General features: G+C 43.3%; 1 protein-coding gene across 1 annotated transcript in view; it reads left to right on the top strand.

Annotated features, from left to right (window-relative positions):
* The window catches only part of YARS1 (tyrosyl-tRNA synthetase 1), a 42,657-nt gene that overhangs the window by 13,236 nt on the left and 13,853 nt on the right, over positions 1-15,568 (top strand). Inside the window, exons 4-6 of the mRNA XM_017527960.2 lie at positions 1,875-2,004; positions 9,263-9,343; positions 13,585-13,677. Of these exons, the coding sequence (XP_017383449.1) occupies positions 1,875-2,004; positions 9,263-9,343; positions 13,585-13,677 (304 nt within the window). The remainder of the gene's footprint in view (positions 1-1,874; positions 2,005-9,262; positions 9,344-13,584; positions 13,678-15,568) is intronic.

Below are 15,568 nucleotides of genomic sequence, written 5' to 3'. Positions count from 1 at the left end.
TCCTGCCTCAGCCTCCCGAGTAGCTGGGACTACAGGTGTGCGCCACCATGCCCAGCTAAATTTTGTATTTTTAGTAGAGACGGGGTTTCACCATGCTGACCAGGATGGTCTTGATCTCTTGACCCCAAAGTGCTGGGATTATAGGCATGAGCCACCACGCCCAGCCTTAAAATTTTATTTTTATTATTTTTTGAGGCAGAACCTCTGTCACTCAGGCTAAAGTGCAGTGGCATGATCAGAGCTCACTACAACCTCAAATTCATGGGCTCAAGCAAGCCTCCTGCCTCAGCTTCTGGCAGCTGGGACTATCGGTGTGCTCCACTATGCCTGACTAGGTCCTTTTTTTTAAAACTGAGTGATGGGTATCCTATTCCTTGTCTTGTTCATTATTTCTCACATATATTTCAGTTTACTTTTGTTTGTTTGTTTTTTGGAGACAACATCTCACTCTGTTGCCCAAGCACAATCTTGGCTCACTGCAGCCTCCAGCCTGGACAACCTAGCAAGATCCTGTCTCAAAAACAAACAAACAAACAAAAAACAGAAATAGATTGGGAAATTTCGATATCAGTTGAAAAGACATTCCAGATAAAGGGATTGAAGGAGAATGGCAGATAAGCAGTATTTCAAGAGATAACAGCAGAACATTTTCCAGAAGTGAAGAAAAATACTGATTAAAGCCCTCTTTTAAAAGGAAAGCAAGCCGGGTACTGTAGCTCACATCTGTAACCCTAGCACATTGACAGGCAGAGGTAGGCAGATCACTTGAGCCCAGCAGTTCCAGACCATCCTGGGCAATATGGCGAAACCAAGTCTCTACAAAAAATAGAAAAATTAACCAGTTGCGGTGGCACATGCCTGTAGTTCCAGTTGCTCTGGAGGCTGAGGTGGGAGGATCACCTGAGCCCAGGAGATTGAGGCTGCAATGAGCTGTGATCACACCACTGCGTGCCAGCCTAGGTGACAGAGTGAGACCCTGTCTCAAAAAAAAAAAAAAAAGATAAAAGGAAAACCATAAAAATAAAGTAATATTTTAGATGAGAGGATAGGTGTGTCACATTTTAGAAGCTACCAGGCAGTGCTGTATTTGAATGGCCTGGTATAACTGGACCCAGGTTCAGCTGCCCAGCCACTTGAAAGCCAGATACAAGAGACAAGGGTTGGTAGGAAGAAAAGCAGGTTTAATCAGAGAGCCAACAAACGGAGAAGATGGTAGACCAGTGTTCTAAAGTACCATCTTAAATTCTGAATTTTACCATAATGTTTTTAAAGGGAAACTTTGTATGGGAGACGTGCAGGAGTGGTGCAGAATGCAGGGTCTGTGTGTCTCTGTTCTGATGGCTGTCTTGCATAATTGCCCAGCGGGAGGTATGGCGGGTGTTATCTTGACTTCAGACTCATGATAACGGACTAATTGAGACTCCCTCTGAGCAGGAGGATTCTGCAATCTGGGCACCATGCCTAGTTTGTTTTAGGATTAGCCTCTGGAACTTCTTTTTTTTTTTTTTTTCCAACTTTTATTTTAGATTCAAGGGATGCATGTGCAAGTTTGTTACGTGAGTAAATTACATGTCACGGGGTTTGGTTTACAGACGATTTTGTCACCCAGGTAATCAGCATAATACCTGATAGGTAGTTTTTGAATCCTCACCCTCCTCTCTGGAATTTCTTAAGCAAGAACGTAATTAAGTAAGCATGCAATACTAGAAGGGAGGGAAAGAAGAACAAGAAAGTCAGTGATTAAAAAATATTTTTAAAACTGAGATCCCGGTTACACTAAGGTTAGGGAAGTAAATTAATGTGCTTTAAATTGCCCTAGGAAACTGAGGCCTAGGCCCAGGTTTATAGCTGTCCCCTCTTCCTTTCCTCTTCAGAGAGTACACACTAGATGTGTACAGACTCTCCTCCGTGGTCACACAGCACGATTCCAAGAAGGCTGGAGCTGAGGTGGTAAAGCAGGTGGAGCACCCTTTGCTGAGTGGTCTCTTGTACCCCGGATTGCAGGTACTTAAGGAGGATGGAGTGGCCCAATGACCTTTTCTGCTCTGGTTTGATGACAGACATATCTCATTGTGCTTTGCTTTATTGCACTACGCAGATACTATTATTTACAAACTGAAGGTTTGTGTCCAGCAAGTCCACCAGCACCATTTTTCCAACAGTATGTGCTCACTTCGTGTCTCTGTGCCATATTTTGGTATTCTCACAATAGTTCAACGTTTTCATTATTATCATACCTGTATGATGATATGCCATCTGTGACCTTTGATGTTAATATTGTTGTTGTTTTGGGGCACCACACACTGTGCCCATATTAGACAATGAACTTAATGAACATTGTGTGTGTTCTGACTACTCTACCATCCAGCCATTTCTCCACTCTCTTCTGGCCTCCTTATTTCCTGAGACACAACAATATTGAAATTAGGCTAATTAATAACTCTACAATGGCCTCTAAGTGTTGAGGCAAAAAAGAGAGCCACCCATCTCTCTTTAAGTCCACACTAGAAATGATTAAGCTTAGTGAGGAATGCATGTCAAAAGCCGAGGGAGGCAGAAAGCTGGGCCTCTTGTACCAAACACCCAAGTTGTGAATGCAAAAGGCAAGTTCTTGAAGGAAATTCAACGTGCTACTCCAGTGAACACCTGAAAAATAGAAAGTGCAACAGATGTAAGTTTCATCTATACTGATATAGAGAAACTTTTAGTGGTCTGGATAGAAGATCAAACCAGCCACAATATTACCTTCAGCTAGAACCTACTCCAGAGAAAGGCCCCAACTGTCTTCAGTTTTATGAAGGCTGAGAGAAGTGAGGGAGATGCAGAAGAAAAGTTTGAAGCTAGCAGAGATTGGTTGATGAGCCTTAAAGGGGAAAAAGCTGTCTCCATAACATAAAAGTGCAAGGTGAAGCAGCAAGCGTTGATTTAGAAGTTGTAGCAAGTTATCCAGAAGATCTAGCTAAGATCATTGATGAAGGTGGCTACACTAAACAATGGATTTTCAAGGTAGATGAAATAGGCTTCTATTGGAAGAAAATGACATCTAGGACTTTCATAGCTAGAGAGAAGTCAATACCTGGCTTCAAATCTTCAAAGGACAGGCTGACTCTCTTGTTAGGAGCTAATGCAGCTAATGCAGTTGAAGCCAATACTCATTTACATCCCAAAAATCCTAGTGCCTTTAAGAATTATGCTAAATAGACTGGGCGCAGTGGCTCATGCCTGTAATCCCAGCACTTTGAGAGGCCGAGGTGGGCGAATCACGAGGCCAGGGATTTGAGACCAGCCTGGACGACATGGTGAAACCCCGTCTGTACTAAAAATACAAAAATTAGCTGGATGTGGTTGTGCACATCTGTAATCTCAGCTACTTGGGAGGCTGAGGAAGAGAATCACTGGAACCCAGAAGGCGGAGGCTGCAGTGAGCCAAGAGTGCACCACTACACTCCAGCCTGGATGACAGAGCAAGATTCCCTCTCAAAAAACAAACAAAACAAAACAAAAAAACAGGAATTATGCTAAATAGGCCGGGGCTGTGGCTCATACCTATTCCCAGCACTTTGGGAGACTGAGGCGGGTGGATCACCTGAGGTGGAGAGTTTGAGACCAGTTTGGCAAACATGGTGAAATCCCATCTCTACTAAAAATACAAAGTTAGCTGAGCGTGGTGTCAGGTGCCTGTAATCCCAGCTACTGAGGAGGCTGAGGCTGGAGAATCCACTTGAACCCAGGAGTCGGAGGTTGCAGTGAGCCGAGATTGTGCGATTGCACTCCAGCCTGGGGACAAGAGCGAGACTTTGTCTCAAAAAAAAAAAAAGAATTATGCTAAATAGTCCAGGCATGCTGGCTCATACCTGTAATCCCAGGACTTTGGGAGGCCGAAGCAAACGCATCTCTTGAGGCAAGGAGTTCAAGACCAGCCTGGCCAACGTGGCAAAACCCTGTCTCTACTAAAACTACAAAAAAAAAATAGCCCCAGGCACAGTGGCTCAAGCCTGTAATCCCAGCACTTTGGGAGGCCAAGGTGGGAGGATCACTTGAGGTCAGGAGTTCAAGACCAGCCTGGCCAATATAGTGAAACCCCATCTCTACTAAAAATACAAAAAATTAGCCAGGCATGGTAGTGGGTGCCTGTAGTCCCGGCTACTCAGGAGGCTGAGACAGGAGAATCATTTGAACCTGGGAGGCGGAGGTTGTAGTGAGCAGAGATCATGCCACTGCACTCCAGCCTGGGTAACAAAGCGAGACTCCATCTCAAAAAGGAATTATGCTAAATCTACTCTGCGTGTGCTCTATAAATGGAACAAGAAAGCCTGGATAACAGCACATCTATTAACAGTATGATTTACTGAGCATTTTAAGCCCATTTTTGAGGCCTACTGCTCAGAAAGAAAGATTCTTGTCAAAAATATTACTGCTCATTAACAGTATACCTGGTCACCCAAGAGCTCTGATGGAGAGCTTCTGTAGAGCTTGAGATGTACAGGAGTTAAATGTTTTTTTCTTTTTTGTTTTTTTCTTTTTTTTTTTCCACCATGTTGGTCAGGCTGGTCTTGAACTCCTGACCTCAAGTGATCCACCCGCCTTGGCCTCCAAAGTGCTTGGATTACAGGCATGAGCCACCGCGCCTGGCCTTAAATGTTTTTTCATGCCTCCTAACACAACACCCATTCCACAGCCCATGGATCAAGTCGTGATTTTGACTTTCAAGTCTTATTATTTAAGAAATACATTTCAAAAGGCTATAGCTGCCATAGATGTTGATTCCTCTGATGGACCTGGGCAAAGTAAATTGAAAACCTCTGAAAAGGATTTGGCATCCTAGGTGTTATTAAGAATATGCATGATTTCAAGGTCAGGAGTTCGATACCAGCCTGGCCAATATGGTGAAACCGCGTCTCTACTAAAAATACAAAAGTTAGCTGGGCAAGGTGGCAGGTGCCCATTATCCCAGCAACTTGGGAGACAGGCAGGAGAATTGCTTGAACCTGGGAGGCAGAGGTTGCAGTGAGCTGAGATTGTGCCACTGCACTCTAGCCTGACCGACAGAACAAGACTCCATTTCAAAAAAAAAGAATATTTGTGATTCATGGGAGGAAGTAAAAATATCCATATTAAATCCATATTAACAGGAGTTTGGAAGAAGTGGAAGCCAGCTGTCATGGGTGACTTTGAGGGATTCAGGACTTCAGTGAAGGAAGTCACTGCAGATGGGGTGAAAATAATAAGAGAACTACAATTAGAAGTGGAGCCTGAAGACGGGACTGAATTACTACAATCTCATGAATGTTGAACAGATGAGGAGTTGCTTCTTATGGATGAGCAGAGTGGTTTCTTGAAATGGAAACTACTGGTGAGGATTCTGTGAACATTGTTGAAATGGCAACAAAGGATTTTGAATATTACATAAACTTAGTTGATAAAGCAGCAGCAGAGTTTGAAAGGATGGACTCCAGTACTGAAAGAAGTTCTACTTGGACAAAATACTATCAAACAGCATTACATGCTACAGATAAATCTTTCATGAAAGGAAGAGTCAATTGATGTGGCAAACTTCATTGTTGTCTTATTTTAAGGAATTGCCACAGCCACTGCAGCCTTCAGCAACCACCACCCTGATCAGTCAGCAGCCATCAGACATGGAGGCAAGACCCTCCACCAGCAAGAAGATTATGACTTACTGAAGGCTCAGCTGACTGTTAGCATTTTTAGCTATACCTTAACCAAATTAAAGTATGGACATTGTTTTTATAGACATAATGCTATTGCACACTTAATACACTACAGTATAGTGTAAGCACAACTTTTAAATGCACCGAGAAACAAAAAAATCCAAGTGACTCACTTTATTGTAGTTGTCTGGAACTGAACCCACAGTATCTCTGGGGTATGCCTGTACTATACACAAACCTCTCTCTTCTGACAACAGTTAAATATATACATTTGCTTTTCCTTCTCCAACCTATAGGCCTTTCTGTGTGTCTCTCTTCTTCCTCCCCCGCTTCCTGGGATGCTTTTTTACTTCTTCAATTATAATTCCTTCTCTACCTATCTGTCCTTTAAGACATTGTTCATCTCATACATCTTTATGTAAAGCATAATCCACTTAACCATAATCTTAATAAAGAAAATAAACTTCAGAGTGATGTATAAAAATAAATTTAGGCATGATCCTATTTCTATTAAACAAGACAAAATACATGTTTTGTTTAACAGAAACATCCTTCTGTTTGCTTTGTGTGCATGTATATTTGTAGGAGTAAGGAGGATAGAAAAATACAAACCAAGCTATTGATACTGGTTACCTTGTGAAGGCAGGATGAAAATATGGCTAGACTTAACTTTTTCTTTATGTATCTGTACAATTTTTTTTAATTAAATTTTTTGTAGAGACAGGGTCTCACTATGTTGCCTAGGCTATTCTTGAACTCCTGGCCTCAAGTGATCCTCCTGCCTTAGTCTCCCAAAGCGCTGAAATTGCAGGCATGAGCCAACACACCTAGCCCTCTACAATGTTTGATATAAGAAAATAAAGTTTTCCCTTGTCACTTCAAAGAGATATTTTCCAAGGTTAAACCTGGAGCTGGGCCCAGTGGCTGTCGTCTGTAATCCCAGCACTTCGGGAGGCCGAGACCAGCCTGACTAACATGGTGAAACCCCATCTTTACCAAAAAATAAAAAAATTAGCCAGGTGTGCTGGCATGTACCTGTAGTCCCAGCTACTTTTGAGGCAGAGGTAGAAGAATCACTTGAATCCAGGGGGTGGAGGTTGCAGTGAGCTGAGATCACACCATTGCCTTCCAGCCTGGGTGACAAGTGAGACCCTATCTATCTGTTTATTCATCTGTCTGTCTATCTATCTATCTATCTATCTATCAATCAATCAATCAATCAATCCTGGAGACATGCTAGTTCTACGCTATTGGCTGGGCACCATGGTTTATGCCTATAATCCCAGATACTTGGGAGGCTAAGGCAGGAGGATCACTTGAGGCCAGGAGTTCAAGACCAGCCTAGGCAACATAGCAAGACTCCATCTCTTTTATTCTGTGTGTATGAGACTCCATGTCTTAAAATAAAAAATATAATAAAATAAAACTAGGTCCGTACCGTCTAATGTGGTCCTAGTCATATGTGGCTATTAAATAAAATGGAAATTTTTGTTCTCCAGTCACACTGGCTATATATCAAATTCTTGGTTAGCTACTATATTGGACAGCACAGACATATTCATCACCACATGTTCTCTTGGATAATACTGTTCTAGATTGTTCCTGCTTGTTCATTCAGCCTTTTCTTCCTCTTACCCTCAGCCAATCATGCACTAAATTTTATCAGTTCTACTTCTTAAAAATGTCTTAAATTCATTCTTGCTCTGCATCCTCATTGTCTTTTGTTGATCGTTTCCCACCTAGACTTTCATAGTAGACTTTGAGCTACTCACTTTGTCTCCAACCCATGGGTCTCCAGTCTCACCCTGCCCTGTTACTGGTGTGATCTTCCTACAGTGCTGGTCATATTTCTCCCCTCCTTAAAACCTTTCACTGGCTAAGATAACACTAGACACCCCATGATGACATTTCCTTACTTTTCTAACCTCATCAGTCACTACTTCCCACATCCCTGGAAGTTTATACTTTTGCAGACTGAATCACTCAAAATTTTCCTAAACCCTTCACACCTCTGTGCCTTCTCACATTCTGTTTCCTCTGCATGGTGTAAAACATCTATATGTTCTTCAAAACCAAGCCCAGCCCATCTGATTCTAGGAAGCCTTCCCCACATCCATCTTATTAGAGATAATTTTTTCTTTTATGTCAACACTGTTCCTTATATGAACATCTAGGTTAGCCCTTAGCAACTGAGTTGAAATGATCTGTTTACATGTCTCTCCCCAGCTGGATAACTGGGCTTCTTGAAGGGAGAGTCCGGGTCTGATTTATCTCAGAGCTGGCACCAGGCCTGGCATGTCATAAGTGGCAATCACTGTTGTATTTATTTTTTGAGACAGAGCCTTGCTCTATCTCCCAGGCTAGAGTGCAGTAGCATGATCATGGCTTACTGCAGCTACGAGCTCTCTGGGCTTAAGTGATCCTCCCACCTCAGCCTTCTGAGTAGCTGGGACTATAAATGCGCACTGTCACGCTTAATTTTTGTTTGTTTGTTGTCTTTGTTGAGACATCTCGGCTCAAGTGACCTGCCCACCTCAGCCCAAAATGCTGGGATTACAGGCGTGAGCCACCGCACATGTACAGTCACTATTTTCTAATTCAGGCTTACCTTTTTCCTGAGTGCTTACAGGACTTCTTTATACTATTTATATGTCATTTGTCACAGGCCATCTTATTCAGTAGGATGCCTTTGGCATGACTATAGTTTCTTTCCTTCTGTCTCTCCCTGTAGGATTCTGCATATCCTGAGGGCCTCTACTCATTTTTTTATCCCATGACATCCACATGGAGTAATGTTTACCTCAAGCTCTCAGCAACTGTCTTTGCAGCTCTCAAGGAGGCTGACTGCGATTTATTTTCTTTCTGGCTTCACCTTCTTTTTTTTTCTGGAGATGGAGTCTTGCTCTGTCGCCCAGGCTGGAGTGCAATGGCATAATCTCGGCTCACTGCAACCTCTACCTCCTGGGTTTAAGCAATTCTCCTGCCTCAGCCTCCCGAGTAGCTAGGACTACAGACACCTACCACCACACCCAGCTAATTTTTGTATTTTTAATAGAGACAGGGTTTCACCATATTGGCTAGGCTGGTCTCAAACTCTCCTAACCTTGTGATCTGCCTGCCTTGGCCTCCCAAAGTACTGGGATTGCAGGTGCGAGCCACCGTGCCTGGCCCCTGGCTTTACCTTCTGAAAAATCTAGTAATTTTCTAAAGTTTCTGATTTCTTGGACCTATGTAGAAAAAATAAAGTAGAAGTTTAGGCTGGGCATGGTGGCTCACGCCTGTAATCCCAGCACTTCAGGAGGCTGAGGTGGGTGGATCACCTGAGCTCAGAAGGTCAAGACCAGCCTGGGTAACATAGCGAAAACCTGTCTCTGCTTAAAATACAAAAAATTAGCCGGGCGTGGTGATACATGCCTGTAATCCCAGCTACTTGGGAGGCTGAGGCAGGAGAATTGCTTCAACCCAGGAGGCAGAGGTGGCAGTAAGCTGAGATCATGCCATTGCACTCCAGCCTGGGTGATGGTGACAGAGTGAGACTCTGTCTCAATAAAATAAAATAGATGGTGATCTTCACATGTTTCTTTCCACAGGCTTTGGATGAAGAGTATTTAAAAGTAGATGCTCAATTTGGAGGCGTTGATCAGAGAAAGATTTTCACCTTTGCAGAGAAGGTGAGTATCCTCTTTCCTGTCTTTTTTTCTCTTGCGCCTCAGAGGTATGCAACTGTAGTTTATTGAACGATGATGTGTCAGTCCCATTAGTCACGGTGTATGGTAGATATCCTCCTTGTTTTGCAGATGAGAAAACTAGGCTAGAAGAATAAGAAAGTTGTCCAATATCACACAGTTAGTAACCAAGCAGTAATTATTAGTACCCAGATTTTTCAAACTCCAAAGCCCATGTGCCTGGTGACCACCCAGGAAGCTGCTCCCACACCTGTTGGATTTACTTCTTTCCTAGTAGCCCAGTTTCCAAGGAGAGACATTACCAGTTGGAACTACTGTCCTTTCACAGAGCATTTGGTTCGCATTTCCCTGCATCTTTTTCTTTTTCTTGTCTTTTTTTGTTGCCCAGGCCAGAGTGCAGTAGTGCGGTCACAGCTCATCACAGGCTCCACAGCCTGGGCTAAAGCAATTCTCCCACATCAGCCTCCCAAGTAGCGGGACCACAGGTGCATACCACAACACTCAGCTAGTTTTAAAATTACTTGTAGAGATGAGGCCTCCTTATGTTGCCCAGGCAGGTCTTAAACGCCCGGGCTCAAGCAGTCCTCCTGCCTTGTCCTCCCAAAGTGCTGGGATTACAGGCACAAGCTACTGTGCCCGGCTTAGTTTTGTTTTGTTTGTTTTTGTTGTTGTTTGTTTTTTTGAGATGGAGTCTTGCTCTTTCACCAGGCTGGAGCAAAATGGCACGATCTTGGCTCACTGCAGCCTCCAATTCCTGGGTTCAAGGGACTCTCCTGCTTCAGCCTCCTGACTAGCTGGGACTACAGGCATATGCCACCATGCCCAGCTAATTTTGTTGTTGTTGTTGTTGTTTTTGAGACGGAGTCTTGCTCTGTCACCAGGCTGGAGTGCAGTGGCACAATCTCGGCTCACTGCAACCTTCGCCTCCTGGGTTCAAGCGATTCTTCTGCCTCAGCCTCCCGAGTAGCTGGGACCACAGGCACGTGACACCACACCCAGCTAATTTTTGTATTTTTAGTAGAGACAGGGTTTCATCATGGTGAGAATGGTCTCTATCCCTTGACCTCGTGATCCACCCGCCTTGGCCTCCCAAAGTGCTGGGATTACAGGTGTGAGCCACCGCGCCCGGCCTAATTTTTGTATTTTTAGTAGAGATGGGGTTTCATCATGTTGGCCAGGATGGTCTCAATGTCTTGACCTTGTGATCTGCTCGCCTGAACCTCCCAAAGTGCTGGGAATACAGGCGTGAGCCACTGCACCTGGCCCAGCTTAGTTTTTTGATATATTTAATGAATGCAGAAATGCTTACATCATATATATATATATATATATATATATATATATATTTTTTTTTTTTTTTTTTTTTTTTTTGAGACGTAGTTGTACTCTTGTTGCACTGGCTGGAATGCAATGGCTCAATCTGAACTCACTACAACTTCTGCCTCCCAGGTTCAAGCAATTCTCCTGCCTCAGCCTCCTGAGTAGCTGGGATTACAGGCCCATGCTCGGCGAATTTTTGCATTTTTAGTAGGGATGGGGCTTCACCATGTTGGCCAGGCTGATCTCGAACTTCTGACCTTCCATCCACCTTGGCCTCCCAAAGCTCTGGGATTATAGGCGTGAGCCACTGCTCCCGGCCTATAATTGCTTTTTAAAGTCACTTTTCATCTATATCTACCTCTGCTTCCCCTTTCTGATACTCTTGATTCTTGCCTGCAGTTCTGTGCTTCTGTGTGAGTTCATTTTCCCGCAACCTAAGGAGCCCCCGCTTAGTATTTTGTGTTTGTAGTTCTTTCAGCTTTCTTTTATCTGAAAACATCCTTCTGTTTCTTTTAATGGGTATGAAATTTGACTTTTGCAATTATTTTTCTTTTAGCCCCCTTTTTTTTTTTTTTTTTTTTTTTTTTTTTTATGGAGTCATTGCTCTGTCACCCAGTCTGGAGTACGGTGGTGTGATCTCAGCTCACTGCAACCTCCACCTCCCGATTAAAGCGATTCTCCTGCCTCAGCCTCCCGAGTAGCTGGGATTACAGGTGTGTGCCACCATGCCCAGCAAGTTTTTTTTGTATTTTGAGTAGAGACAGGGTTTCACCATGTTAGCTAGGGTGGTCTCGATCTCCTGATCTCATGATCCACCTGCCTTGGCCTTCCAAACTGCTGGTATTATAGGCATGAGCCACCATGCTCAGCCTCTTTTAGCACTTTTAAAGAATCATTGCACTGCCTTCTGGCTTCCACAGTTTCCACTGAAAAGTCACTTCTAAGTATTATTGTTTCTCCTTTACAGACAATATGTTTTTTCTCTGATGCTTTTAAGACTTTTTTCTTTGTCTCTGATTTTCAGCAATTTGACTATGATGTTTTTGTTGTTGGTTTCTTTGAGATAGGGTCTTGCTTGTACTGCCTAGGCTGGAGCGGTCTTGGCTCACTGCAGCTTTAACTTCCTGGGCTCAGGTGATCCTCCCACCTCAGTCTCCCAAGTAGCTGGGACTAAAGGCATGTGCCACCATGCCGCCTAGCTAATTTTGTTTTTGGAGATTGAGTTTCACCATGTTGGCCAGGCTGATCTCAAACTCCTAAGCTTAAATGATTCGCCTGCCTTGGCCTCCCAAATTGCAGGGATTACACATGTGAAGTTCTTTGCCTCCCCAACTATGATGTTTTCAGCTATAGTTTTCTTTTCTTTTCTTTTTTTTTTTTTTCTTTTTTTGAGACAGAGTCTTATTCTGTCGCCCAGGCTGGAGTACAATGGTGCAATCTTGGCTCACTGCAACCTCCACCTCCCAGGTTCAAATGATTCTCCTGTCTCAGCCTCCTGAGTAACTGGGATTACAAGTGCCCACCACCACGCCCAGCTAATTTTTATATTTTTAGTAAAGACGGGGTTTCATTGTTTTGGCCAGGCTGGTCTCAAACTCCTGACCTCATGATCCTCCTGCCTTGGCCTCCCAAAGTGCTAGAGGCCTGAACCACTTTTCCTGGCCTCAGCTATAGTTTTCTTTGTATTTATTCTGCTTAGATTTCGCTGAGCTTCTTGAATTGGTGGATTTGTTTTCATCAAATTTGGGAAATTCTCAGCCATGATTTCTTCAAATACTGCTTCTCTCTTGTTCTCCCTCTCAGAGTTTAGCTACACATGGGTTAAAAAACTCATGTCTCATATTCTGTTCTATTGTTTTCCTTTCTTTGTTACCTCTGTGCTTTAGTTTGGATATTTTCTATTGACCTTTCTTCAAGTTTATTAATCCTGTCTTCTGTTAAATCCAGTATTGGCCAGGCGTGGTGGCTCACATCTGTAATCTCAGCACTTTGAGAGGCTGAGGCGGGCAGATCATGAGGTCAGGAATTCGAGACCAGCCTGACCAACATGGTGAAACCCCATCTCTACTAAAAATACAAAAATTAGCCAGGGGTGGTGGCACATACCTGTAGTCCCAGCTACTCTGGAGGCTGAGGCAAGAGAATTGCTTGAACCCGGGAGGCAGAGGTTGCAGTGAGCCCCCAATCCCTAGCCTCCTGCAGCTCTGAACTCTAATAGCTGTTTCCTCTACTTGGTCTCTTTTTCTCAGCACTTGGTTTGCCAAAAAATACCCTCAGTGAGAAAGCCAAGGCAAGTGTGTAGTCACCTTACTTCCCTTCACTCAAGATTTGCTGCCCTGTTTTATGTATTTTCAGCTTTTACTGTTGTTTATGGTGACATTAAGTCCAATAGCCTCACAATGTAATACTGACAGAAAAGGAGTAGGGGGAAAAAACTTTACTTGAATTACAATCACTGTCGAAAACTACATATTCAGTATAGAAAGACTAGAAACAGGGTCGGGTGCAGTGGCTCACGCCTGTAATCCCAGCACTCTGGGAGGCTGAGATGGTGGATCACCTGAGGTGAGGAGTTCAAGACTAGCCTGGCCAACATGGCAACACCCTGTCTCTACTAAAAATACAAACATTAACCAGGCGTGGTGGCGGGCACCTGTAATCTCGGCTACTCAGGAGGCTGTGTTAGGAGAATCGCTTGAACCTGGAGGTGGAGGTTGCAGTGAACCGAGGTCATTCCATTGCCCTCCAGCCTGGGCGACAAGAGCAAAACTCTGTCTCAAAAAAAAAAAAAAAGAATTGGAAGCAATATATCAACTGTTCATTTGCTAGCCAATTTAGATGAGATCAGGGCACTGAGCAGGAACTTAGACTAATAGCTACTTTTGTGTATTTCTCTAATCTCTCAGTACCTCCCTGCACTTGGCTATTCAAAACGGGTCCATCTGATGAATCCAATGGTTCCAGGATTAACAGGCAGCAAAATGAGCTCTTCAGAAGAGGTAAGTTGCAAGCTGAGACTTGAATTTAGAAATCTTCAGCCTCAATGGAGAGATCAAGGACTGAAAAGAACAGTGACCTGGCTAACTAGAATTCTCCAGTATTTGAGTTATAAGGGTCCTTACAGCATTCAGTTAGTTCAGTGGTTCTTGAGTATTGAAGGATCCAGAGCAGTCTTGATGAGATCTAATCATCATTCAATGGTTTTTACTGCTGATGAAAAATACAAGCAGGCCGGGCGTGGTGGCTCACACCTGTAATCCAAGCACTTTGGAGGCCAAAGCGGGCGGATCACCTGAGGTCGGGAGTTCAAGACCAGCCTGACTAACACAATGAAACCCTGTCTTAAAAAATAAAAAAATAGGCCGGGCACGGTGGCTCAAGCCTGTAATCCCAGCACTTTGGGAGGCCAAGGTGGGCAGATCACACAATCAGGAGATTGAGACCATTGTAGCTAAGACGGTGAAACCCCTTCTCTACTAAAAATACAAAACAAATTAGCTGGGCATGGTGGCGCGTGCCTGTAATCCCAGCTACTCAGGAGGCTGAGGCAGGAGAATTGCCTGAACCCAGGAGGCGGAGGTTGCGGTGAGCCGAGATCGCGCCATTGCACTCCAGCCTGGGTAACAAGAGCGAAACTCCGTCTCAAAAAAAAAAATAAAATAAATAAAAATAAAAATAAAAAAATAATTAATTAATTAAAAAAATAATACAAGCAAAAGTAATGTCTTTGTTCATAGAACTGTGATAAAATTCAGCCTTATTAATGAGAGCACTGTGGTTGCATTTCACTAATTAGCATTTTGATTCTTAGGGTGATACTTGATATTATGATACCTTTTAAGATTTAAGAGTTCCTCTTCTTGAGCTTGTATACTTGAGGAAAAGTTCACTTTGGTTCTGATCATTAGAGTGTGGAAATCCAAAGACATGAAAAGTTGAGTTCTGGGTTCCCAAACGTGGGTTACCTTCAGAATCATCTAGGGAATTGGAAAAAAAAAAAAACGTATAGACCCTGTCCATAGAGATTCTGATAAAGTAGTTCTGGGAGGAACTCAGGAATCTGTATTTTTTTTTGATACAGGTCTTTTTTTGTTTTTTTTTTTTTGTTGTTGTTGTTGTTGTTATTCTTGTTTTTTGACAGTTTCACCCAGCCTGTCACCCAGGTGCTATCTCAACTGACTGCAACCTCTGCCTCCTAGGTTCTAGTGATTCTCCTACCTCAGCCTTCCATGTAGCTGGAATTACAGGTGCCTGCCAACACACTCAGCTTATTTTTGTATTTTTAGTAGAGACTGAGTTTTGCCATGTTGGCCAGGCTGGTCTCAAACTCCTAACTTCAAGTAATCTGCCTGCTTCAGCCTCTCACAGTGGTGGGATTATAGGCATGACCCACCATGCCTGGCTGGGAATCTCTATTTTCTTTTGAATCCTACTGGGTGATTCTGATTTAAGTCACATCCATACACTCATCTAGTTCTTTAAATATGACATCTCAAACTTTGATCAGAGATTGGTGAATATATGCATGTATACTGTTATATTTTTTCTTTTTGTTGTTGTTGTTTTCTAAACTCACCCATTACCATATTTTTAAAAACTATACTCATTCCTTTTTCTCTCACATTAAAACATTGCGTGTCTCTTATCCCTCTGACAAATATATCACTCATCCTGTTTGGTGATATTTGCTGTATCTTCACCCTGATAATCAGGCCAGCAGTAGTTCCCAAATCAGAATCACTTGGAGAGCTTTTTAAAAATACAAATAGGCCGGGCGCGGTGGCTCAAGCCTGTAATCCCAGCACTGTGGGAGGCCAAGGCAGGTGGATCACAAGGTCAAGAGATCGAGACCATCCTGGTCAACATGGTGAAACCCCGTCTCTACTAAAA

The sequence above is a fragment of the Cebus imitator genome, unplaced genomic scaffold (assembly GCF_001604975.1).
Source record: "Cebus imitator isolate Cc_AM_T3 unplaced genomic scaffold, Cebus_imitator-1.0 Scaffold51, whole genome shotgun sequence".
NCBI classification, from domain to species: Eukaryota; Metazoa; Chordata; class Mammalia; order Primates; family Cebidae; genus Cebus; species Cebus imitator.
This window is presented reverse-complemented; position numbering and strand designations above follow the sequence as displayed.